We start from the raw sequence: 27,234 nt of genomic DNA on the forward strand, positions 1-27,234 counted from the left end.
ACAGAAGGAGAGAGAGACAGAGAGAAAGGGAGAGACAGAGAGAGACACAGAGAGATAGCTGGTAATACACACATCACATGTGAGTGTACACACATGCACTCACACGCAGCACACACACAGAGACAGAGAGGGAGAGAAAGAGAGACAAAGAGAGCTGGTAATGTACACATCACATATGTGATCGTATACTCATGCACCCACTCACACACACACCACAGAGAGACAGAGACCTTAATAATGCATACATCGTGTGTGAATGTATACACATGCACTCTCTCTCTCTCTCTCTCTCTCTCTCTCACACACACACACACACACACACACCAGAGAGAGAGAGACAGAGAGACAGAAACAGAGAGAAAGGAGGAAAGGATAAATAAGATAGGCAGGCAGGCAGGCAGACAGACAGACAGACAGTACTCTCAAGCTTTTGAAGCTGATAATGATGTTTCAATAAAATCTTTCCCCACATTCTTGGGCCAGAGAAAAGCATTTCTCCAGGTCCACAGTCTTGGAGCTCTTTCTTGCTCACATAGCCCTTAATCACGTTATGGAGGATAAGATGTTTTGTGTTTCTAGAAGCTGCTTAGCTGATAATTCTATTTTGTGGCTGGACTCCATTTGTAAGCAGTGACAACATACTCCGTGGAAACCCAGAATTCAATTAGAGCCCGGCCACATCATTGCTCCTTCTCCTGCAAAGTTCTTTCAGTTGCTTCAACCACTTCTCCTTGGTCAATGGCTCCCTGAGGTTTGTAGGACAAACTCCCCACCAGCTGTCTGGCTGTGTGGCCAACCCTCATAACCGCCATGTATAGTAGGGCTGTGGCTTAAGGGGACAGGATCTTTTGGGCCAAGGAACTCTGGGAAATTGCTGATGAATGATGAGGGAGGTTCTGGATTTTTCCAAACACTGGCTACTCACACAGCCATAGAGCAGGAGACCCCTTGGATTGCTTATTGGTAACAACTACTACAGTAGAACCTGATAGAAAATCAGATGTCAGGATTTTAACAGCACACAAAACAGATCTCTTGTAAGTTTAACCAGCATAGCTCATAAAAAATGCAAATGTGGTTTTAGATAAAGGCTACATGGCTTGGCCGGAACTTTCTGGACTTCTAGAGTTCACACTCACTTTCAAACTCTAGGACTATCGAAGATTCTTTATCTGAAATCTCTGATGCATTATATTTATGCCACAGTTCAGCCTTCTCACTTACTTCATGAACTGTTTAGCATCAGTAGATAACCAGAAGCTGCTTTTAAAATGGGGTCAAGAAAGAGTCTGTGGCCTTACATGGCTTGGTGGGAGAGAAGAATGCTGCCTTCAACCAGCCAAATCCCTCTTTGCTTTAGGAGAGTGACAGGTGGCATGTGTTAAATGACAGGCTAGTTTTGCATCTGATCACACTAAGATCTGCAACAATGACCTGTCAAAATAAAAGTAGGTATCTGGGCGTGGTGGCTCATGCCTTTAAAGTCAACACCCAGGAGGCAGAGGCAAGAAGATTTTTTTTTTCTTGTGTGAGTTCAAGACCAATCCAGCCCGTTCTAGGATAGCTGAGGCTACAAATCGAGATCCTGTCCATCCCCCCCCCCCCCCCCCGCCCCACTGCAGGCAGCTGTGAAGATGGTCCAGTTGTTAAGAGCACTGTCAAGAGAACCCAGGTTCAAGTCCCATCATCCCATAGCAGCTTACAATAACAAGTACATCCAGTTCCAGGGCATCTGATGGCCTCTTCTGGCCTCCAAGGGTCATTGGACATGCATGTGGTATACAGATATACATGTAGGCAAATGCTAATACACGTGAAATCATAAAATAGATAAAATGATTTAGAAAGCCCAGTTAGGCACCCATTGGTTGCCACCAGCATGTGAGTGCTCCTTACTGCATCTTTATGAATATCTTGCTATGCTGGACATTGTCATGACTGTTGTAGCTGGGTAGGGCTGTTTGTCTTTTCCCTCCTGCTCGGCAGCTTGATTCATTTTTTCTGATAGAAGGCTAGACTGCAGGAATGTTGAAGTGTATGACATCTTCAGCATCGGGGGCCACCTCCAACCACTGAGAGCCAACCAAGTGCTGTGGTGATAATCTATATTGTGTAGGGAGTCACTTAGACCACCTTGACCAGCCATTCAAAAGGAGGTTTCTCACGCCTGGTACTGGGGTTTTTATTAGTCTGTGGTTCTTGTGGGGAGCATTGTCAGTCCAAGTGGCGTAATTTCCTTTAAACTGTGTGTGTTTGTGTGTGTAGGTGTGTGTGTGTGTGTGTGTGTGTGTGTGTATTCATCCACTTGTATGTACTGTGCATAATTTGTTGACATAAAGTACTATGACTTCATGAGGCTTTATCAAACAACCCTGGTGTTATTTAACCTTATGGTCGATGTGTGTATTGACCTCCCTCTGTCTTCCCCAGGTAGAGACCCATCCACAGTTTTCTTTTTTCTCTTCATATCATTCGTGCCCTGCTGTTCCTCTTCTAACCACCACACATGGTCCCTTTATATCTTCCTGGTTTCTGCAATTACTTCATGCTGTATACGCACATCTGAGGAACTGGAGCTAGAAACACAGATGAGAGAGAGAGCACATAGTGTTTGCCTTTTTGTGTTTGCTTTATTATAGAACCCAGGTCTACCAGCCCAGAGATGGCACCACCTACAATGGGCTGGGCCCTCCCCCCTTCATTACTAGTTGAGGAAATGCCTTACAGCTGAATCTCATGGAGGCATTTCCCCAACTGAAGCTCCTTTCTCTGTGACAACTCCAGCTTGTGTCAAGTTGACACAGAACCAGTCAGTACAAAAATCAAACCATGTTTCTTGAAGTTCAGTAGGAAGTTTTGAATTTATTAGCTGGAGGGCAAATGATGCGATGACGTCAATACAGAGAATGAACACAATAGGATGGTTATCCGATTTATAAGAATTCTAAGTGTAACACCATCCCCTTGAAACCCCAGCCAGAACCATTGTCCATGATGCAAAGGGACCCAGACCAAGCCAAACTGAAAGGCTGGATGAAGATGCCCCAAACCCTTCTCCAAACAGCAACAACAATCATTACAATTATTTCAGAGCTCTGGAAATAACTGGGGGTTTCTCAACAATTTAAATAGCATTTAGCCAATGAGAAATAATGAAATCTAAGTAAAAACAGTAAGCATAGAGTATCAAGTTGCTTGTTCCTATCTTTCTCTCTTCAGCTCCATGGGACACTTGAAAGCAGACAGCTTCACAGGGCAGCTGAAGACAACAGAAGCCTTGAGACCTCTGGTGCTGGCAGAACAGGCTCATGCTCCCTGTGAATTCCCACTCGGGGAACTGACAATGTGAATAGACTTGCAGTTCTCTGAAAGAGCTCCATTTAAGAAGATTTTATCATTTAGCATAGTTCAGAGATTAATTTGTGTGAGCACATATATCCCAAGTGCATTTGTGTAGGAAAACCAACCAACCAACCACCATCCATCCATCCATCCATCCATCCATCCATCCATCCATCCAACCAACCAACCAACCAACCAACCAACCAACCAACCATCCCCACTCCCAGTAAAAAACAAAGCAACTACAATAAATGAACAAAGCATAGAAAACCAACTCATGAAACTTGTTTAACACTGGCCGCTGGCCAGGATGAGTTGGATCTAACAAGAAACATATTAAAAATTTTAAAGGAAACATGAAGAACAAGATCTGCCCATGCCTTTGAAAAGCTCTAACATCCTTGGCAAGGTAGAAGAGTCAAAGAGGCGCTAACCTCTGATTAGCTTACAGGCAATAGCAGGTGCTTGCTGGAGCATCGAATATATGACCCAACATACAAAGACTTTCTCAGCAAAGAATGGACTTGGTGACAGAGGATCTAAAGATACCTCTGTGCAGTCTTTAGCTGATCACTAATCTGAGGGATATGAAGATAACACTGTGTAAGCATTAGCTGATCATGAATCTGAGGAAACATTTCTGTGACTGCATACAACAAAGGATTAGGATGTTATTAGATATTTTATAAGAAATTAGACAAATATTAAGTGGTTCAGGAAAATCATTGAACAAAACAAACAAACAAAACATACCACCAGCAGCAACAATGGCAGTAACAACAGCTTCTAGAGAAGGGTCATGTCTTATTTTTAGAGATGTCTCTTTTATTTTTAATTAAAGGCATCTAATGTTGAATAAAAATAATGAGAAGTATAAAGAAACAAACAAACTGGAGAGTGTGGCCCATTTTCAGGGAAAAATATGAATATAACACTTGGTTAATATGCACTATCCCCGTGAAGCCTAGACCCCGGACATCCTGTCCAAGACTTTAGATCACCCTCCATAAGCACAGGAAAAGAAAGAAACACGTCTAAAGACTTAAAGTCAAGGACAGCAGCATTTTCTAAGCAGATCTCAGTGATGAGACTCAAAGCTAAAGAGAGGATCAAATTCAAGTCTCAGGTCACAAAGCAAAATACATCCCAAATTTAACACAAAACAGTGATTTAGATACTCAAGAAATCCAGTACACACTTGGTTGATGAAAAAGAAACAAACTCCCAAACCTATAGCAGAACTCAAACTGTCAAAGCCAGAGATACCTTGAAAGTGGTGTTAGAAGAATAAACTACCATGTCCAAGAGCATGTTAATGTGACTCCAGATTTCTGATGAAACAGATGAGGACAGAAAGCAAAGGAGCCATATAGTCAGAGCAGAAAAGGAAAAAAGACATCACCTAAGAATTATATGTCTAGAAAACCATCCTTGAAAAAAATAAAAGAGAAATGTCTAGACAACCAATTAGGAATGAATTTACCAGCAGGGGTGGGGTGAATCTCTCCCTCATCAACTCCACCTCGTAGCAGAGAAGAGGCAGGGCCCCTCTGCTGTGCTCACCCCCTCAGGGTTGGCTCACTCACAACCCCCTCATCCAGGGTCAGCTCTACAGTGCTGCCCGGGCAAACTGCAGGGCCGGCTCTGCACTTTGCAAGTGCTACAGTAGGGAGGAACAGGGATACTTCTCCAGCTCTCCCGCTCTGATGACGTTGGGGCCAACTCTCCTGCCTGCTATAGGTAGTAAGGGGTAAAGGGCAGGGTATCTCTCTCTGCCCCTGACTCTAAAGACAACTGATGAGACCAGCTCTCCCATGCTCACATCTCTGGGGCTGCTAACCTACAACTGCCCAAACATGCTGAGCTGGCTCTAGAGTACTGCAGCTGGCTAAGGGTGGTGTCAGCTCCCCTGCTCTTACATCCTCAGGGCCAGCTCTCCCAGGATGCCCAGGTGAAGGATGGGGGGCCAGTTCTGCACAACCCTCAGACATTAACTTCAGACATTAACTTGGCCTCAGGGCCAAGGACCCAGATGTAGCCCTCTGGTGGCAGCAAAGGCCTGGACCCCTCCATGGTCCCAGGGAGCATTACTGGCTCTTCACATCAGGCCGTTCCTCACTTCTCTTCAGTTCTGCCTCTCTTCATTGTCCCCTAATCCCGTGTTTCTCTTTCTTCCCTGTTTCTCCACTACTTACTTGTTCCTCTTATCAGTGCTGGCCCAGAGTCTGGGATGGTCTTAGGAGTGCTACGCCCCGCTCGTACATTATGGCACTGAGCAAGGGTCATCTTGGGCATGGTCTGCTCCACTATACCTGTACTGATCTGGAATGGTGGTCATCTCAGGCTATGTCCCTGTCCTGGCTCCAGAGTGCCAGACTGGTGGTCATTTGAGCTTCCTCCTTGACCCTGGCCTGTCTGATGACTTCTGTGTGAGGGTCATCTGTCTTGGGCTCATTCCTTCCCCAGAGCCCAAAGCACTGGGTGGGTTTCTTTAGTCTCCAGCTTGTTACCCACCCTGGAATCCCATTAGGGTCTGTGCAGTACCAGATGGCTGGTTGTCTAAGGCTAGCTCCCTATATGGGCATGCTGACACCAGGCTTGCTCTTTTTCAGGGAATGTTAGACTCCTAATTATTCAGATGTTCACAGGTCAGAACACTGAGCAAAGATATAACCGCTCTCCTCTCTGCCACCTACTGACGCACATTTGACACAGCAGCCACACCAGCAAAGCCTCTAAGGGAAGGGTCTACTTTATACTTATAATTCATTTTATACTGTCTGATTCAGAAGACAACTTCCTAAATAAGCATCTCTAAAGTGTTGCTGATGAACTTACAGTGCATAAAGATGTAATTTGTTGATGACATCAGCAGAAAGGAAGGGGAAGGGATCGGAGCTATATTGGAACATCTTTTATATTATTAACATTCTGTTAGATGGATACCATTTGTCTAAGTTAAAATGTTTTCCTGTAAAATCCAAAGCAGCAATAGGAATGTAGCAGCAGGTGTAGTGGTTTGTGCCTGCACAGCGGCATCCACAATAGGTATTCACACTAAGTCCAGCACGTCTGTAGATGTAAGAGCAGCATTAGAAATGGATTGTGCCCTGCAGCTGAGGAGATCGCAGAGATTGTGCAGAGCTTGCTAGGTAAGGGTCTGAGTTCAATCCCTAGCGTGTGTATAAACAGGTACGTAACCCAGTGATGGAGAGGCAGAGACAGAAGGAACCCTGGGACTTGCTGGTCATTCAGTCTAGTTGAATTGGCAAGCATTGTATTCAGTATCGAAAATTATGGTGGAGGCTCGTGGAGAAGACCTTGAAGTTAACATCTGGGCTCCACACGTGCACACACACGTGGACCTGCACACACAAGAATATGTACCATATATAGACATAAATAATAATTTAAAAATAAATCAACTATGTCTCTATAAAATAGCAATGTATAGTCTAAATTTAAATATAAACATAAGATTTAGAACTGGAAACATAGGCATAAATTTAACAAAAAAGCGTGTAAGACTTGCACACTGAAAACCAAGTAGGCATCATGGATAGAAATTAAAGAAGACGAGAAAATGAAAAGATACCACCTATTCACAGGTTTGAAGCACTTCCTGTCAAGACGACAGTGTTTTCTACAAGTTCAATGGAATCGCAATGAAAAGACCATCCTCAGATGTATATGGAAGCAGAGCACTACTCAGAAATCCCATTCCCCGGGCGTTTATCCGCACAACAGTCTGCATTGTCTGCATGCATATGTTCATAGCAGCGTTTATTTTTATGGCTAGGTAATCTGCATGTAACTAAATCCATAAACCTGAAGTTTCCTATACCACACTCCTGTCACCTTCCTGAATGAAGATTGGGAACAGCTCGAGCACTTTCGAGAGAGCATGAGTGCTCAGCCGACTCCTACTCTGTCCCCAGGGCAAACCCTAGTCTCATTCCATTCACGGGAGGTTGGTTTTGTGTAAATGAGATTGGCAACCATATGCTCCTTTGTACCCGACATCTTCTGCTCTGGAATGCTTGAATTCCTCCCGTGTCCAGTCCACAAAGTTTATTCACGTTTTGTTACCTGTCATCATATCATGGTATGAATGCACCCCAGTTTGTTTATTCATCCCCCTGTAAATGGAGATTGAGATCCTTCCTGGATTTTATATTTTATGAATCATTTTCTCTAAATATCATCATCTAACTCTTTTTTTAATAAAGAATATATTTTCATTTCTTTCAGATTAAAATCTCGAGAGTGGGATTGGCGGATCCTGCAGAAAAAGATTTGTTTAAAAGCTATAAGAAGTGAACAAACACCTTTTGCAAATGTGTACAGTATTTAATTTTCTTCCTAGCAGTACGCGACATGCATCTTACTGAAGGTTTTAAATGCACACATATTTTATGTTGCTACCCGTAGGTATTTCTCTGTGGAGTTCATGCTTTAATTAGGCCTCTTATTATGGAGCTATATTCTTACACTTGATCTTAGCCAAAAGGCTGAGAAGTGATGGGAATTTTTAAATACTCTGGACACAAGTCCCCCCTTTTATAATTTGCATTTTTCTAGTCTTTTATTTGTTGATTGATTTTCTTACTGATAAAATTGAAAAGTTTGAACTCTGATTTATTATTATTTTCCTATTGGAGAATTTTTTCTAGTCCAAGATTAAAGATAGTCTATTTTAACTGGGTGGTGTGACATGCCTTTAATCACAGCACTTGTGATGCAGAGGCAAACGGATCCCTATGAGTTCACGTTCATCCTGGTCTATAGAGTGAATTAGTTCCAGGACAGCTAAGGTTGAGAAGCCCTGTCTCAACACACACCCCCAGTTCAATAGTGTATAATTTATTGTAGAAGTGCTTTGGTTTATTTGCCAGGTAGTACAGACAGGTCATTTCTTAGGGGACAGGGTGGGCAAGAAGGTCAACCCTGACCTATGGGGGTCACTGCAGTACAGTGAAGAGGTTTTGAAATCTTATTGGAGAAATGGTTTCCCCAACTCTAAGGCACCCAACTCTAGGAACCTGGGCTACATGACAGCACATAACTATCCCAAGCTTGTGCTGAGGGCAGGGTTTCCCCTCCATTTCCTTCCTGAAAAGGCCAGTGGGAGTCCGAGCTAATCCATTTAGCCTTTCTTCTGGTCAAAGGAAGCCACTAGAGGGCACTGTGAGAGCAGGTTTCCAGGCCAGCTTGCTGTGGCTTTACCCAGACTTGGAGCTAGCTAGCAGTGGACCCTTGCTGGCTGTGGACAAAGGAAGACTTGATTGTTCATTACAGTTACACCAGACGGCAGGGGGAGGGTGACCTCAATATCTGCAAGACCTCTCCTTGTTCCCTTAGGACCAACTTATGGCAGAGGATAGGAAAGAGTTCAGGATCAGAAGCTTAGTGGCTAGCAGACAAAGACAGTAGAGACGAGAAGAACTGTGGGAGGTGACAGTTCACTATAGCCAAATAATGTGCTCCAGCAGCAAGGCATTCTGGGAACAGAGGAGTTTCTGAATTTTGGAGAGGAAGATGTGGCTAGATAATTGGAGCCCTAGGGAGTTATTGAACCGTTTAGAAGACTCAGTGGACTGTGTCCATTCAATACTGAGTATCAGACACCCTGAGCATTCAGGACTGAGAGATACTGGCAGAAATCTAGCTCACAGCATATCACACAGATGGGCAAGTTCTAAAAAACAAGATGGTGGTCTTGGTATTCCATCAGAGGTAGCTTATAGGCCAGGCTCAGAGCCAGAAATCATTTGGCAGAGAGAGAAGGGCAAACACAGGCATCAGACAGGGTCCACTTTGACCTCACATCATAGAGAAGCCATGAAAGTGCCCGGAGCCTCAGGCTTAGGCTTGGGGCTCACAGGTGAATTGCAGATAGTTAAAGTCTCCGTAAGAGCAATGGCTGTCAGGGCCCATTCTTCACCAAGGGGACAGAAGGTTTGGGGCACCATAACATATTCTAAACACTTTCTATGATGACGGTGATTAAGACCACCCTCATATGTAATAGACATGAGCACCAAAAGTGTTAGGGCTGCAAGTATGGCATTTGCTTCAGCTCTGCTGCGGCAGGGTGGCTGTAACCATTGCCTGTATCACCCCTAAGCTGGTGTGAAGTTACTCTCTTGTGTATCCTTGCTAGGGCACCCCACCATCTATGGGATCCCTCTGAGCTTCTCTACCCATAGCAGCTTGAAGCTCTGCTGATTTGCTTCTGACACCTCGTCTTTATCTTTGACTCTCATCTCTGTGGGCTGTAACACATCATTCCTTCAGCATGTCTGGGACAAACTTCTGCTGTTTGCATCCCCCCTGCCCCCGAATGCAATGTTCTTTCCTGCTCTGTCTACCCGACAAGTATTGAGTCAGCCTTTAGTTGTACAAACTTCATTTAACACTTTGCCTGACCAGCCTCAACCTGGAACCATGTAAAGGTAACCATAGTTCAGGTAACATTGAATTGCTGGCCACAAAGTCGTTCCCCCTCTTTATTTATTGCCAAGATGATCCTGATGTTACTACCCAAGAATTCGGCTTCCAGGAAGACAATCCTTCTGTGGCTAAAGAATAACACCAGATAGGCCAAGCCCAACCCTCCAGCCTTACTCTTCCCACAGCATGAGATCAGTGCCAAGCTCTTGCCCTGGTCACCGCCCTTACACCTCCCACGACTGGTTGTGTGGTACAGTCTCAATCACTTTCAACAGTGGCAGATTCAGAAATGGTCTGTGGTCAAATGAGCTGAGAGCAGCTACTGTCTTCCCTTAGATGTGCCTTTGAAATACTGTTTACTAGGGTTGGCTACCACAGAGATGCTTCAGAATCTGAGACTGTTAAAGATCGGCTCTCCACTTCTTATGCCAGTGAGATGTTCTCTCCTCTAATTCTTTACCTTCCTTGTCTTTCTTTAGCATCCATTCAATGAGTACCAAATGTGTAGTTGGTTTTGAATCTGAACTACCCATAAAGGCCCGTGTGTTAAAAGCCTCGTGATAAGTTGGTAGTACATTTTGGGAGGCTCTTAAAAGTTTGGGAGATGGGGTGGAGCTGGAGGAGGTAGGTCACAGGGAAAGGGTTCTTTGGTGAGATCTGACCTCTTCCTCTCTCGCTCTACTTGCTATGATGATAGAACTTCTCTGATATAATGCTTCTGCCACTATGATGATCTGTCCAAGTTCATGCAGACCAGATAGCCATGGACCTAAACACATCATTCTTGTTTTAAGTTGTTTGTGTCAAGTATTTGGTTATAGAAAACAGAAAAGTAATGAATTCAGATACTTGATACTCAAAAATGAATAAGGCAAAGTTCTTACCTGCACAATACTCAGTTTTTCTGAGAACAATGTGATCAGAACAGTAATACTCTGAAACAGGGCTGCCAGTACAGTTGTCTACTATGGATTGCTTAAGCAGAGAAGAATTCCTAAAAGGCTATTGGAAGCCCTCAGGAGCTCTTAAAGGAAGAAAGCTATGATTCACATCACAGCCACAGAATACATTTGGGTTCATTTTCCTGGAACTAACTCAGTCCTTGTCTGTCAGCCCATGTTGCAACAGAAGAAAATGAATTGGCTCCAATTACCTCTACCTTGATAGGAGGCTAGAGTCTCCAGAATGGGTTATCTCTCTGAGAAAGCTAAGGAGCAAGAACACCAGGACAAACCTTTCTCGGTACAGAGTTATGGCTAGACCATAAGCAGAGAGTACTTATGGTCATAGAGAAACAGGACCCATCAACAACTAAGGTTGTAAAACTGGATTCTCTTCGGGGCTTGCATGAAGGGAGAAGAGACCGCACACCATCCGACTTAGTTCTGTAGGAATAAAGGGGACTTGGAATAAAGGGTCAGAGAAAATACAGAGGTAAAGGGAATTCTGAAAAAAAGCCATCAAACAGGATTCTTGCTAAAGACAGGCCCAAGTGAGCAGATGGTGCCGTGGTGATGTTGGGAGAGAGTGAGGCTTGCTGTTGTCACTGGAATCAGAGAAGTACATGAATGGGCCTTGGAGAAGGTTACAGGAGACCAATTGTTGTCTCCCTTCTCCTCGAGGGGTCACTTGGCACTGGCCCGCCAGTGTGGAGAGAGGAGAAGCTCTAAGCAGGGTTTGTGCAGCCGAGAGAATGCCTGAAGGACTTCTGGAGACAGCTTCAGGGAGGCAGCTCTATGTTACGTTTCAGAGGTAGGGTATAAAAGGGTTTGGGGTTATGGGTGGGAGGGGCTGATTGGTCATGACACAGTACCTACTGATCATATGTCAGGAAGGGCTGGATGGGGCTTATGTGCTGAACCATGCAGCCCTTGTAGGAGGCTTAGAGCAGGGTCATCCTCTAGACAAGGACAGTCACCTGTGCTTAGAACATTCTCCACGTGAGATCGGTGAAGAAGAGGACGCCCCGGTGAAAGGGAGGCCGTCAATCTGGCCGTGGTGGACTGCTACCTCAGTAGTAGGGTCTTCCAACAGACTTTGGCTTAGTTGGAAAGGACTCCACAGATATAGTAACAGAGGAAAGACAGGACTATTCAAGAAACAAGTAAATTCTTATCTTTGGATACTTCCAAGTGCACCCTATATACACCAACTTCAGAAAGGGCCACTCCTGGGTGCATGAATGCCATAGAATACAAGCTTCAGGCTGATGTAGGATCAGCTAACTTTAATGCCCCCTCTATTCTGGAGATATTAGAATTTGGGTCACAAACTAGGAGGGGAATGGAAACAATCATCATGGAAATTCTGTCCCCAGGGCAATATTGGACACATGTCACTCGAAGCATTCCCTTAGGAAAATGCCCACAGGTTTGCTCCCTGAAAGCTCTGTTTCTCAGATAACTGCTAACACTCATGAACAGAGCTGGAGCATTGGTTCCAGGGGTAAAGCGCTCACTGTGTGAATGTGAAGACTTGAGTTGGGATCCTCAGTACTCACATAAAAGCTTGGCATGGGGTTCCATGTCCCTCCCCTCATCCCTGAGGAATGGGGACAAACAGGTCCAAGGAGTTCACCTGTCAGTAAACTTAATGGAAATAGTGAACTCCAGGTTCACCGAGAAGGACACTGTCTAAAAAATTAGGGAGGAGAGGCAGGCATGGAGGTTCACCCCTTTAATCCCAGCAGTCAAATCTCTGAGCTCAAGGACAGTCTGGTTTGCAGAGCTAGTTGCAGGGCACCCAGGACTGCACGGAGAAACCATGTTTCAAACAACAACAACAACAAAACCACCACCACCACCAACAAAACCAACAACAACAAAATTAAGGTTGAGAAGAAATAGAAGGAGGTAACTCTGACTTCCAAGTCAGTAAGCATGTCCTTCACCCCGGTCACACACACCCACATACACGCTCCAGTGCACATCCCCTAGTACACACTCCCCAGTGCACACACACCTCGGTGCATATACCCCAGTGCACACCCCCAGGGAATACATACCCATGCACACACCCCAGTACACACATGTATCCCCCACAAATCCACAGACACTTTTTGAAAGTATAAATGTTTATGATTCTGAAAGCCCAACAAATATTAGGAAGAGTTCTGTCATGTTCTTCAGGCTTGGAGATCACGATTGGAGGACAGGATTCATGCTCAGGGTTGGGCAGCTTCCTAGCCTGCAAGCTTCGGCATGGAGGGAGTGGGCAGCTGATTTATCCAATGACTGAACAAGCCCAAGTCTCTCAGGCTGTGGTGTACTTGGGACAGGATGGGCGCTTGTCGAATTCTTGCTGTTAGGATGGTATAAGAATTTTCTCCACCTAGAGCTGACATTTTCTGTTAAATGAGTGCTTCACACATCCCAGCTGGCAGAGCTATGCCACCTTTTCTCAGTTCCCATGGCTGTGTTCTCTCATAGCGGGGCTCTCCCACACACTCACTGATAATGAAATGTATCAGCTAAGACAAGTTAGAAATCCATGTTTCTTGGTTCCTCCTCCAAAGACCCCGATTCAGTAGATGAATCAGAGCCACAGCATCTGTTGGACCTGTGCTCAGGAGCTTTTGTGCGGGGAAGGAATGATCCACAGGCTCCTGAAAACTTTTTCCTGCTGATGTTTCTGTTTGCTCAGAGATAATGCTAGGGTGGGTGTTATTCACATACCTAGAAATGACTCAGGGGAGAGGTGGAAGGGAAACCCAGGCTAGTCGCACCTTCTTGGTCAGAAGCATTGTATGAGAAGCATCAGAAACCAGGAGACAGAAGACTAAAAGCCAGATGAGATGTTCCCCTACCCCCACCCCACCCATTGTCAGGGCTGAAGCTGAAGGGGCTGTGCTCACACTTCCTGCCCTTGTTTTATTGTTTGACATTTTTAGAGGTCAGTGCCCACAAGGTTCAGCAGAGCAGTCTTGTAGTAACCGCTGGTGTCAGCCTAGAGGAAGGAGGCACAGGGGGTTAGAAGAGGGTTTTGTGATGTTGGCCTCTCTCTTCTGTTTCTATTTCTAAGAGTTGTGCTCCTTGGGTTTGGCCTGTCCCTTCAAAGGTTTCTATGCCACAGTTCTATGTGATGCCATTGCTTTTTCCTCCTCGTTTAAGACTATTCTTTTGATTCTATTTTGAATTCTCTGTCCAGCTCGATGGGGGATGGTTGTGGGAAATGAGTCACAGACACAGACTCACTCTTAAGTGCTTAGACAAAGGAGGCTTGTGGGTGGTTTCCTTATGCTGTCAACTTCCCTGGGGCTCCTTCCTCATGCACCTCTCAGGACCCAGGAGTACAGAGCCAGTCACTTATTCAACATGAACCATATATAGTCACCACTTCTACCGTAGTTCAGGGAGCCAAAGCTGAAAGCAAGGAACCCAGAGCCATATCTAGACATAGAGCATGGGGCAGTTTGAGTCTGGATTATAGCTCTTTCAACATACAAACTCCCCTTTCACCTCTGTGAGACATGTTCTCTCATCTACAAAATGCCATCTGTGATGAGGTGCATCTTGTGGGTGACCTAGGATGCTTCTGTTTAATCTCTCATCTCCTGACCACGTTGGTTGTGAAATCTATAACGCAACAATAATTCCAACTCCTTTATTTTACTGCCTGCCTCCCTGATGCCATCCTGCCTGAAATCCCTTAAAGTAGTGTTTTAAAGTTATACAGTTGTCCCTCAGTGCCCATGGGAGAATGGTTCCAGGGCCCCACTGATAGGAAATGCTGCTGGATATAATAAATACAAATAATAAAAATAAATCAAATAATAAATAAATCAAATAATAAACAAAAATGTCTTGGCTATAACCTGTGCACACCCTTTTATACTTCAAACAATCTTTAGATTGTTTATAATATTTAATACAATGCAGATAATATGTAAATGCTTATACCATGTTGTTCAGGGAATAACGACAAGAAAAAAAAAGGTATGTGTGTATTCAGTAGAGATACATTTTTTTTTTCCTGAATGCTTTTGGTCTTTGGTCTTCTGAACCAGCAAATGCAGAGGCCCATTTTAAACCCCGAGTTGCCTACCTAACGTAGTCAACAGTCCGCCCTGTTAGAAGAACTGGCAGGTAACTAAGGGATACTCTTGCCATAATTTCACTTCCGGCAGTGAAAGTGTTAATGATGTGAACGCTTGTCTGTCCTAGCAGGCTTCCAGCCCTCTGCACTTAATACTCTGACTTTCACTAATTGGAATATAAGTAGGCAACCCACTGGAGCCTAACATTTTCCTACATGGACTACTTAGATCTAGGATTGAAAGGGAGCCCTGATTTCTAGGAAATGGCTTTCTCTCTTTGTCCCTTCAGAATGGTTCCCTTTTTAAGGCATTGGTACATTCCTAAGGTCTATTCCACAACTCAAATGCAAAGTCACTTTCTAGGATGGGGGCAGGCCTCTGTGCTTCATTAGCCTCCACATGTTCCCCGACACATCCATAGTCACAAGCCTCTCCTTCCTGGTCTCTGGGTGTGTCATATGCTAACCGGAGTACCTGTGAGATGCTCACTGGGAAGGAATGGTCACCTATGACAGCAGTCATAGCATCTCACATCCCAGGCATGTCTGTGCCCCAAGCCGGCAGTAAAGTCGGGAACCTGTGTCTTACCATGATCATGCTGCTGAGAGTCTTCCCGTACATCTTCTTAAACTGACTCTTGATAAGATTTAAGTCAATCTCACTCCTGGAAACAATGTTCCTTATCAGCGTCCCATCACGTGTCCCCGCTCCCTGGATAAGACAGTGACAGTCAGCCATCCTGCTTCATACCTCTGTAAGGATGGACCAACCTGTGTAGGGGTTTATAAAAAACCAGAAGTGCAGCTATGGGCTTCTGATTTAGTGCGGAGCACACCAAAAGGGGGACTTTGGTGAGACATTCTTTGGTGGTACTTTTGGTGACACATTCTTTGGTGGTACCGGGATTGAACCCAAGGACTTGTGCATGCTAGGCAAGTGCTCTAGAACGGAGCTGCATCCACAGCCCATGACAAAAAGCTCCTCTTTCTCAATTTTCTCATTCACTGGCTGTGCTGAGTTGCAGTATGCATTTGATTTACTGCTTCAGACTCTAGCCACAAACCACCCGTGGCTCCAGGAAGGCTTCTTTGAGGGGCATCACTGTAATGTTACTTAACTGATTGCTTCACAAGCAGGATTTTCCAGCTTTGTGTAGTCCCTGACTGGTCTTGAGTCAGATGGAGCTTCATGACCAAGGAAATGGCATGGGGGAGACATGTCCAGAGGGTTTGGGGTTGACGGTATGACTCTCAGTTTACGTGGTGCCGTCATCATGTATGAGAGAAGCTGGGCACTGACGTTCCTGAGAATTACTTTAAATGCCCCTCTTCCAGTTTAGTTCCAGATACCAATAATTCTACTTGGGAAGAGCAACATGGCCATCTGTTTCTTAGGCCAGGGAAGCCTTGTAGGCAACAGGAAATCTGAAGTTAGCACCTAATCGTGGGTAGGAAAATTGACGTGCCAAGTGTGACAATGTCCCCAGAGTTTGTCCACGTCAAGGGGACTGGGGTACCAGCCATGCCTGCCTATTGTTCTCAATGATTATATATATATATATATATTAATGTAATATTAATATTGTAGATGTTATATATATCCTCATTGTCTGATGGGCCTGAGACCAATGCATAACTCTTCCACTTAGAAGGGGTGTGACCTTGCACAAGTCTTAGACACACCACGCTTCAGGTGGCAATGATGATATGGACCATACAGAATTAATATCAATGTTCCATGAGCCTTCAATAAACACCTGTCAGTGCACCTGCTCAAATGTGCCTTCAGGGGATGTGACTTTTCTTCCCTAGGCTTGGTTTGCCCTCTAAGAAAGCAAATCTCTCTGACACATGAGAGATTAGACCAAGGTTTGAGTTCCATCTAGGGTTCAGAGGGCAGGGACGCTGAGTACCCCTGTTATACATGTGACATCATCTAGGGCTGACTATCGAGGAGGCGGCAGTCAGGACAGTTACCTTCATGGCATAGTAGAGTCTCTCAGCAAAGTAGCAGTGGATGTTCCGGGTGCATTTCACTGGCAAGCAGAAAAACTCCATTAGTGGTGGGAGGGTCTGGGTGGCATGGCACACACTTGTATTTGTTCGTGTGTTCCCATGGGTGTTAAGGGTTAGCATTGTACAAGAGTTGGCATGTTTCTTTGTGTGCCACCTACCTCTAAAACGAAGGCTTTGTGTGAGGCAGAGAGGGTGGGGCAAGGAGCAAAGCCTGAGTGTGGGCACATCTCCAAAAGCCCAGAGCAGCCAGGGAAAAGGTCGAGATGTAAAATGCACTGGGCACCTGTGGGACTCATCTGAAGTCACCAGGTCAGGTCTGCTAGAGAACGTCTCTAAGCTGTTGCATCCAGGAAGCATCTCCATTAAGAATTTGGTTACTCAGCTGCACATAAGTTGCCACAGAACGGTGGCTATGGGTCTCAGAGTACCCTGTGAGTGGGAACCCACATTTTGAATTTTCATGTAACAAAAGCTTAGCTTTGAGGACTAAGGCACCGGGAATCCCAGTCTGAAGCATGGACCCCAAATAAATGTATCTTTCATGGACTGTGCCAACTGCATCAGGAGATGGTATTTTAACCAAAGCTGCCAGTGTGGGCTTTGTGGGAGGTAGGAATTCATATAAAGTTTGTCTTGATACTGTATGACTTTGTTACTCGACCTTCTGACACACCTGTGACATGACGGTGACTGAGGCTTTAAGAAGACAATGACCAGGAGCTGCCCATCAGAGTGGGGGGTCCTGCACACCTTTGCTGCATTATTATTTTGGGTCAATGGGTAGAATTCTAGGTGATAGCAGAGGGCGTCTCTAGCTCTTGCAACATAGAATAAACTGATAAACCGAATAAACTTCACTGAAGTTATCATAGCTGGCCTGGAACCCGCAGATGTTGGTAGCTAATGGAGACACAGGGATGGAGGGAGGAGGCCTTGGCTACTGGAGGCCTCCACACAGGCAGGCCTGGGGCACAGGTAAGTGCCTGGCCTTTGTGTAATATGGCATAGGGTAGTGCTTCTTCCTGGCTCAGGTCTCTGCTTGATCACGACTCTTCCCATATGGTGTCAACATTAGACCCAAGATGTGCTATGGACAGGATTCAGTCCTCTGCTGCCCGAAAAGTTTTCTATGTTCCTCTAGGAACAACTAAGGTGGGGACTGGGTACCTGGATTAGACCCAGAAAGGTGTCTTAGAGCAGGGCTACAGGAGAAGAAGTGGAATGTTCTCTGAGTAGTATCTGGGGGTAGGCCTGGGCCCTGGGCCTGGAGTCACTGAGACAACACTCACTTGTACACAGACACTCCCACACAAGCACATACTAAAGTCACATGGGGGATTGAATAGACAGCACAGAGAATAGTTCCTGGCTGGCCACACTGAGACTTTTGAGGTGTTGTCCCGGGGACCTGTGCTGAAGGGTGTGGATTTGGAGCATTGGGATCCAGTTGTTTGCCATGACTCTCCTGGTGTGTGCATGCAGATGCGCGGAGAGCCGAGCCCTCTTCTTACCCACGGTGAGCATGGCCTCTTCCAGTGAACCGTGGGTCTCACTCTTGATGCTATCCTCGATGCTCTTGTTGGCAAGTTTTTCATATTCCTCAAACACTACGGAGAGAAGGGTCTGAGTAAGGGGCACATAGATTACATACTCCACCCAATTGCCCATCTCTGCCTCCAGCTTGGTACGGGGGAAGAATCAAGGTCTCCATGGCTCTCTCCCCGAGTCTAAGACACAAAAGACTACACATCAGACCTTCTACACAAAGGAAGAGGCCCTGTGGCTAGGGCAGCTACGAACCCCTGTGTTTCCTGCCTCTATTTTGTACCTCTCATCAGGTGGGTGGCACTGCGTGTACACAGGATGGTGATAAACTTCATCTCATCAGTTCCGAGAATCTTCTCACCCGCTGCATGCAGGTCCTAGGATTGGGACACGAGGAGGAGGAGGTGAGGGAGAATTCTAGCACCCCAGAGCTGGGGCTGCAGGTCAGTGTCCATCTACTTGGACAGCCCAACATGGCGGCTCACTGTCCTATGCTCCTCTTCCTCCAATAGTGTTGACGTAAGGCTCTCCTCTGTCCTGGGCCATTGGATACTTTAGAAAATTCTCCTTCCCCCATTATCTCTGGGAGCACTGAGTAACTGGCACTTTATCAATAGACACACAGGTATGCAGATGAGCAAGCTCCAGGCTCAGAGAGGCTCACTCTGCCTAACAGCCTTAGCTCCTCCCTTCCCAGCGTCTCCATTTTCCTTTCTTCTGTTGAGTTTCCCAGATATCCTGCTTTCCTCCTTAGTCACCATGTGGTGGAGGCTGTAGAGTTGGGTCTATATTAAAGAAAGCTCTCCTTGACAAAGGGGACCATGAAGCTTAGCGTTCAGGTGGTAAGGCTAAGGTACAGTTTCACCTGTGCATCTTGAAGGACCAGTCCTGGGTCCACAAAGCCGGTCACATCATCTCTGCTGCCCTAGGATCAGAGAAAATCACTCTGTAAGGCAGGTCAGGACTCAGAACACTGGACTGAGGGGACAGTGGGGCTCAGAGGGCAGGTAAGCAAAGACTCTTGTTTCTTGTCCATGAGACTTGTAAGCCAGATGTCCTCACCAAGCCTCGCTGTTGGCATTTGTACCATGAAAGCAGATGAGCTACTTCATTAGAATGGTAGTTCAGTGAGCCAAGCTAGTGAGCAGAGCCTGGAATGGGGCCACTCAGTGGCTGAGGAAAGAGTCATGAGGCTGTGCAGGGAGGACCCTCCTATCACATGGAGACACAGATGGCACCCCTAGACTTCTGGGTTTACCCATAGCCCAGCCCTCACACAGAGTCATGGCTAAGGGCAAGAATCTTTGCGGATCTCTAAGCCACAGAGTCCTGGAGCCCGGGTTTGGTTACCTGCAGAAGACACACCAGAATCCGCTCCAGATAGCCACTCGTGTCTCCTTGGATGTCTTCTTCCAGGTTAGATCCGTAGTCTTCAGTAAAACAAAACCAGAGGGAATGGGCGATGAGTGACCCAGGGCCTGCCAGGAACCACTTTTCTCCAGACCTGCTTCCCACACGTCTCCCCATGGGAGGACAAATTCTTGGCACAGAAAGTGTACACACCATTTAGATGTCCAAATGGCAGAGATCTATCTAGGTAATCATTCAGATGTTGACACAGTGTGCAAGCAAGCTAGAGGAAGAAATAGGCCAGGCCAGAGAGCCAGATCAGAGCCTGCAGACTTAGACCATTTTATTGCCAAGTTGAGCAAAGCCAGGGACTTTATACTCCTGGCCAGAAGCACAACATGGGGGCCTGGGTGGCCTTTGCTTGCCTGGCAAGCTATGCACTCTACAGGAGAGTTGGCCAGTGGGGCTCTCCAAGCATAATGAGGACCTAGCAGATGACCATCTCTAATGTTCTGGGTCAACCCCTGTACAGACAACGAGTATTCTCTTGTCCATGGCTGCCTCTGTTCCCCAGCACTGCCACAGCATCAAGGGACATGAGCTTAGATGGGCACACATCTCTCTCCTCATGTCTGAGTCATGCTCAATCACTGTTGGGCACAGGATTTGGCGCACATGGGCACTTGCTGGACTCATCTCAAAAGACCTTCCAAAGGACCCTTTGCCCCTTGGGGACTGCCTGGCTCCTTTTCCCTACAGGGCTGCCAAAATGTAGGCCATTCCTAGGCTTCCACTCCACCATCTTTACAATCCCCTTACCTTCTTCATATGCCTTCATTATCTCTCTCAGCTGGTTCTTGGTCCGAGAAGCCAGGATCTCAATGATGACTCCTTCTTTGGTTCCTAAGCCCTGGGGACAGAAACCTCTATGTTCTGGAGTTCTCTGCCCTTGGTCACCTGCTTTGCCTTCACAGTCTTCTTGGAAACTTTGGTCACTGCCTCTTCTGCCCTTTTCTGCTGGAGGATGGTATTGAATCCCCACTATTGTTTCTTGGGACAGCTCCTGGAGGCAAGCCATCTCAGCTCTCCTTTAACTGGGTGGTCTCACCTAGGTGGCTCCACCTTCCTACCCATAAGCACATTCATCTGTCAATGAGGATAATGAGGCATCCCTACCCTGAAGGTGGCCTTAGAGGTCACAGCCGCAAAATACCCGGCATAGACTGCACTGAGTATCCTTTCAGTGGAAATGCTTATGCTTCTGGGTCTCCAGGACCAGCTAATCTGTGAAAGTAACAGGAGTGGCGAAGCGAAGGACAGTCAAGGGACAGTACTCGGACTGCAGAGACGAGCTTCCAATTCTCCTGCACTCCTCCTGGCCCAACCCTATTCTAAGACGTCTCCATCTACACCTTTATTGTGGCTGCTCAGCTCCACTGCTGGGTGGCTGTGGGAGCAGGCTGCAGGCTCATTAGGTCAGTTGGGCCCAGATGGGCGTTCTAATTTATAGTAAAGTGGAGTACCTTCATGGCATCGTACAGCTCCTTAGCCTCGAGTCTGTATGGCGGACACATGAGGGCCACAATGAGTCTCTCAAATTTGCCACTCAGCTCCGACTTTAAGGTCTCAGTGAGGTCCTAAGACAGGCAAAAAGAAAGGTTGAGATGACTTATCTTCAAAGCCCACTGAAGTGCAGGCAGCAGGTGAGGTCTGGCCTAGGGGCTCTTTCTTCCTTCCCACATGGACTCGGTCCTGTTGGTGTGGTGACACAGATTTGTGACAGCTCAGCACAATACTAATACCGGGCATTTTCTAAGCTCAAGAAAAGAGGATTGCCATTGCTTCCGGGACTGCTGGATCAGAGGGTGGCAGCGCCATGCTTAACTTATCATTAAGTTATTCAGTGAGGAGAGGAAAAGAGGGGACATGGGAGAGAGGGGGGAGAAAAGGAGACTTCAGGATTCTGACTCACACCTGTCTCTTCCTAAGGGCAAACATGTCTACAAGAAGCCACTAGGCCACACCCGGCTGGTTTGTACAGGGTAGTCAGATCATCGCTTGAGAGCTCTGGAATCTTAGGGAATTACTCAACCTCTCCGATGTTGACAGAGAGGATACCGCACAGCTTGGAGGGGAAAGGGGAAAAAGTTACATATGGTTTCACTCGGGGAACCTTTAAACTCCATCAGTGACATTTTCCTGTTAAATCTGTAAGCAGAGGAGGAGACACCAGGCACTCACATGTCTATGCACAAACTTCTGGCATTCAGGATGTGCCTCTGAATTCCTGGTTCTGTGCTAAGGGCTGCGAGCAGCCAGAGTGCCCCCAGAGTATCCAGAGGTAGGAGAGGAAGATGCTTTGACTGTGAGAAGCGTGGGGCTGAACTGTGAAACAGGAGGGAGCCAGGCATGCATTGCCAGGGAGCAGAGAGAAAGGTGAGGTCAGGTAGTGGGGCAGACAAAGCTGGAGAGAGCTTTGGATCCTGAGGGAAGAAATGGGGCTAGACCATGCAAGACCAATGCCAGGCGGGGGCTTGGAAGTTTTAAATGAGTCTGTCAGAAGAAAACAGAACAGCCAGGGAAACTGTTTGACCACAGATGAATGAAAGGATTGTTTTAATGTAATGTCCCCTGTGTACCGATTTCCACCCAGGGAGGAGCTGCCAAGTCTTCAGTACCTGCTTACCTTTCCAAATTGAGCCTTGAAGGACTTGGCAATCTGCTGCCTCTGCAGATTGCTCCTCTTGGTGAGCACATCTATGATGGCCTGCTCATTGGTTCCTGCAGGGGTGGACAGTATGAGAATCCCCTCTACCTCTGGGGACATCAGAAAAGCCTGCAGAGGGGACATCTGACAAGCTGCAAATGCCCAGTTTTCATGGTGTAAACAAGACACCCAGGTAGCTCACCTCTTGGTTCCCCATCTTTAATTTACATAGTTTTTGGTGTGGCTCAGGCTTGACATCATAGCATAGAAACCAAGGGCAGGGAACTTTGGACACTGGCTATAAGCCTTTGAAGAATGCACATGGGAGATATCCTATATCTTTCCCTTGTGTTGGTCACATTAGAGAAATATCACAGAAGAGTCTCGACCACTGGGTCTGAGATTCTACCTCAGAGGTCATGAACAAGTAGGCTCCTATGGACAAGCTGTGGGGTCCATGTAGCTGATAGCCCTGGCCTCAGCCCCACACCTGAACTCCCATTCCATGCCCACAGAAAGCCTGGTGCCAATCTATATCTTCTGACCAATTGGGAAGTGTGTGCCTATGCTGTGAAGGGAACCAGGAAGTCCAGAGTTCTGACAGCCATTCAACAAGTGAGAAACCTCAGACTGATGGCCTTCCCTGTCATTGCCACTTGGGAAGGAACAGCCACCCACCTCAGAGCTGGTGTGATGCTGTAAATAACCAAGTCACTCAGAGTACAATGGGGGCACCATCTAAGCCCGACTGTCCCTGGCATCCACTTCCTGAGGATGTGAGTCTGTGAGGCCCTAGTGGCCAGGATTTGATTAGTGACTCACCAATCCCCTTCATGGCTTTGTAGAGGGTCTCTGCATCAGGGTCTGGATTGAAATGAGAACTACCCTTCACGCTGACGCCCTCCTGTTCAACCTGCAAGACAAACAGGCCTGCTCATCATGGAAGACACAGGAAAGATAGGGAAACTGCCTGGCTTACCACATAGTCTACCCTGTTAGGGTAAGGATTTTCCCTGGGCTCTGAGACCGGCCGGGATCTTGCAGAGCAGTGGCTGAGCCCTCCAACTCCTTGTCTAATAGACGGATGCAGCTGGGACCAGAGCTTGTAAAAAGAAATACCAGCTGGCTGAGAGCAGAGAGCAGATTGGTTACACACACAGCTCTCTTCGGCACCGTGCATAGCAGGATGGGTGGAAATGAGTCCATAATCAATAGCTTTGTGTCTAGATATGGCATCTGGACATGGTTTTTTGCTTGCGAGGCTCCAAGTCTATTCTGATCTTTCCTCTTGTGAAGTATGGATATTTCAGAGGGTCAGGGGACAAGCTGAGCATCTCCAAAGCTCAGGTGGTTTGCAAGACCATAGGATCATATTGGACAGAGGGCTAAGTTTAGAAAGACCTGCAGGATGTTCTATGGATTATGGATTCCACTTGATAATCAAATTACTCAGACCCTTGTCTTACAAGCCCCCAATCCAGGGCACATGCAAATGCCACTTATATGTGTGTTCTGCATCAATTATCAGGTGCTTAAGACACAGGACCCTTCTGATGTGTGTGTTTTCCCATAGGGGTGAAGGGAATTGAGGATAGGAATTGAATGAGGGATTCCTGGGTCCTTCAGATGGGGAGTTTAGTCAAACCTCTTCTGGTCTTTCACTCACCTGTTCACACAGCTCTTCCATTGTTCCCCATCCACCCACTTCCTTTCAACTGTTAGCCCAGCCATTTAAATTCTCCAACCAAGCTACACGGACTTACACCCCTCTGCCTGCCCTTTCCCTTCATGCCTGCTTCCTTCTTCTTTCCTTCCCCTCACCTTCCCCCATTCCCTTCCTTTTCTCTTAGTTTCCTTTCAAGTATGCACTCAAGCCTCAGGTTAGATCCTGAAAATACAGAACAGGTCTCCACTGGGGAAAGTTTCTCCAGTGAGCCAGATGCTGCCCCACTGAACACACACACACACACACACACACACACACACACACACACCACACACGTTCCTTGCTTCTGAGGTCAAGCACTGCTACAATTAGAGGGCTACTTCAGCATTCTCTGCAAAGTGCATTAAACACGTTGGTTGCTCAGCTGGGGACCTTCCTCGGCAGTCTAACTAGGCGTTAATGTTCCATTTCACAGGCTAGGAGCCTGGGCTTGGTGGTACTTCATCCACAGCACAGCCTGATTCAGAACCTAACCTCTGACTACCTCCCCCACTCTGCACATGATTCACACTTTCCCAGACACTGGGTTTTATTGGAATACTTCACTGCAGAGAGCCTCACCCATAGACATGTGGGTCTTCTGGGAGTGTGGGGTGGGGAACATTTAAGTTCTCACTTCCTAGTTTCACTGTCTGATCCCATCCGAATTGGCCTCAGAAATCTAGTCACTGAGGAGTGTCCCCCATACCATTCAGGGACCTGTATTTGTCAGCAGCTCCAGGGGTGGATCAGATATCACCACAGTGAAAAGCCTGTCTTTCTTCCCTTGTAAGGTTCTATAGAAAGAGAGCAACATTCTGGGTGCCAAAGATGGGGATACAGCCTAGAGTAGAGATTAGGAGGCCCCTGTCCCAGCCCCTGTAATTCAACCTCAGGCTTCTGATGGAGCTGCCCCGAGACCAGTAAGTCAAGGAAATTCGGGCAGTCCTGGATGTTATGTCTAGAACACATGTCATGGGTTTGCAGAAACTGCCATCCTTTCGTCTGATCCCTTTATTGGCTACCTCCTCAAGATGGCCACAAAGGGGAGACCTGTTCTGAACACAGGCACTCTCTGTCTCTCTTACGACCTCTCCAGTCCTGTACCTAAGCCAGCTTTGCATTCAGGGGACATTGGGTCCTCACTAGAAGCCTGGCCAGATGCAGAGGCCTTGCTGCCCAGAGTCAGCTCTCTCAAGGGTCAGCAATCCCAGATGACTGAGTGCATCTGGACACAGGGTGTCTGTACCTAAACACTTACTAGTGTGGCAACTGTGGGGCCTGCCTAGTGTTCTTGAGCCTTAGTTCCTCCCTTGTGTGTAAAGTCTTACACACTTGATGTGAGGTTCCAGTGACACTGCTGAGAAAGACCTGTAGGAGTGTCCCCATACAGAAGGTTCTGAGAGTACCAGCATCATCTTGCCAATATAATCAGGTCCTCAAGAGGATGGCCCTTACCCCTGCCCTACGGAGTGCAGGGCCTAGAATCAGGATATCTTGGCCAGGACCTGCCAACCCTTAGATCTCCCTGCTGTGCACCTGCAGAAGGCATATTGTCAGCAGCTGCTGGGAAACTTTACATAGCCACTGCTCTGACTACATTCCCTGAGGGTCATGATGACAGCTCATCTCTTCCTGCCTTCTAGTCTGTCCTATCTGTCCAGAGCTGCTGGGGCATCTATGCTCACAGCTTCTCTCTGGGTAGTGTCATGGCTACAAAGAGTTTCCTGAAGCCGGACCAACTTGGGCCCTCTGCCTATAAGGAGCCTGGGGGCTGCTGTGGAGACTTTGGGCTTTCTCTTGTCTAAGCTGCCCAAGGGACTTGAGCAAGCTACCTGGTGTCCCAGAATCTCAACTTTCACTCTGAAAGTGTCCCAGCTGAGATGAGGAAGGTGCATATACATGTATGTAGCCTTGTGCCTACATACTAGGTGTTTCAGCCATACATGGCTCCCATGAGCTAAGTCCTGCTGCCAAGGCTTTCTTCTTTCAGTTTTGAAAAAAATACACTCAGTGTTCTCTGGTAGAATCTATTCCCTTTCATACTCTGAGCTGTTGGTACCGATGGCCTCCTTCAGTGGCTATGTGTTCACCCAGAGTAGCCTTTAGTTTAAAGTGTAGAGGTGGCTCCCTCCTGTTCAAAAGTCAAGCTCCAACCCTTTAGTCCCTTGATGTTTCTTCCATCCTGGATCCTTCTCCATATCTCCATCCAACCTACTCAGAACATTCAAATGCTCACACAGAGCGATTTCCTCCCAAAAGCCAACCTCCTAGGTTCTTGAGCACCTTTCACATACTGCTACTTCTGCGTGGGGTGGCCTGGTGGTGTCCCTCCAAGCACAAAGTTACACATTGCACATACCCACAGAAGCACGTAAGTGGCTCTTTCCCTACAGAAGTCCCCCTCTGGACTCTCAAAACCTTTAGCTTTCCCTTTGCATTAAAAAAATTAACATTTTTGTTTTATTTTTAACTGTCTTACTATTCAAACCATAGCTTTTCTAAGCATGGGCAGGTTTTTTTTTCCTTTCCAGCTTCCTCACCAGGACTTGGCCTCGTAGGTTCAGCCTTTACTTTTTCTGCCTCACCCCTCCCCCACCAAGTCCCCGACCCAACATGGAGTAAGGACCCATCTCCCCATCTCCTCAGATCATTCCAACTTACCCATGCCTTCCACCAGGCCATCCTGTCTGCCTCACAGTTGCTTTTCCCAGGGAGATGAAGAAACTAGTTGGCCTCAGTGACTGGACACATCTACTCCCGGCTAGTAGGTGTGGCTGTGTACACAGGTCCAGCCCCACCCAACACTCCCTCCCTAACACCTCAGGCTCCACTTGGCTCAGGGCCCCTCCTGTGACTCCCAGGCCCCACCCAGGCACTGCCCGGGCCTGCCCTAAGGATCACATCACTTGCTGCAAATGTTTGGGCTGTGGCTGCCATAGAGCTTGGGAACTCTGAGGTATCCTTTGAAAGTAAACATGGCTATAGCTTCTTACAGGTTGGCTAGACCTCAGTCACACAAAGAAGGACTCCCACGCACAGCCCTTCCACTTACTGCCATCTTTACATAATTAGGAGAGAA

General features: G+C 46.8%; 1 protein-coding gene across 4 annotated transcripts; it reads right to left on the reverse strand.

Moving 5' to 3' along the window:
• Positions 1 to 13,622: 13,622 nt before the first annotated feature.
• LOC308428129 (annexin A8) lies at positions 13,623 to 26,837 on the reverse strand (the record flags this gene model as incomplete). Of its 4 annotated transcripts, XM_080926430.1 has the most annotated exons (12): positions 13,623 to 13,740; positions 15,419 to 15,541; positions 16,807 to 16,865; positions 18,357 to 18,452; positions 18,674 to 18,767; positions 19,256 to 19,315; positions 19,741 to 19,820; positions 20,560 to 20,650; positions 21,264 to 21,377; positions 22,427 to 22,521; positions 23,270 to 23,360; positions 26,817 to 26,837. In XM_080926430.1, 12 exons carry the CDS (start codon positions 26,835 to 26,837, stop codon positions 13,681 to 13,683), a joined length of 984 nt encoding a protein of 327 aa, XP_080782556.1. In that variant the 3' UTR covers positions 13,623 to 13,680. The 4 variants fall into 4 exon arrangements, with proteins under 4 accessions (XP_080782556.1, XP_080782557.1, XP_080782558.1 ...); XM_080926431.1 differs by lacking the exon at positions 18,674 to 18,767 and having other exon boundaries at positions 18,357 to 18,468; XM_080926432.1 differs by lacking the exons at positions 22,427 to 22,521; positions 23,270 to 23,360.
• Between the last annotated feature and the right edge of the window lie 397 nt (positions 26,838 to 27,234).

The sequence above is a fragment of the Micromys minutus genome (genome assembly GCF_963924665.1).
Source record: "Micromys minutus genome assembly, chromosome: 12".
In the NCBI taxonomy this organism is placed as follows: Eukaryota; Metazoa; Chordata; class Mammalia; order Rodentia; family Muridae; genus Micromys; species Micromys minutus.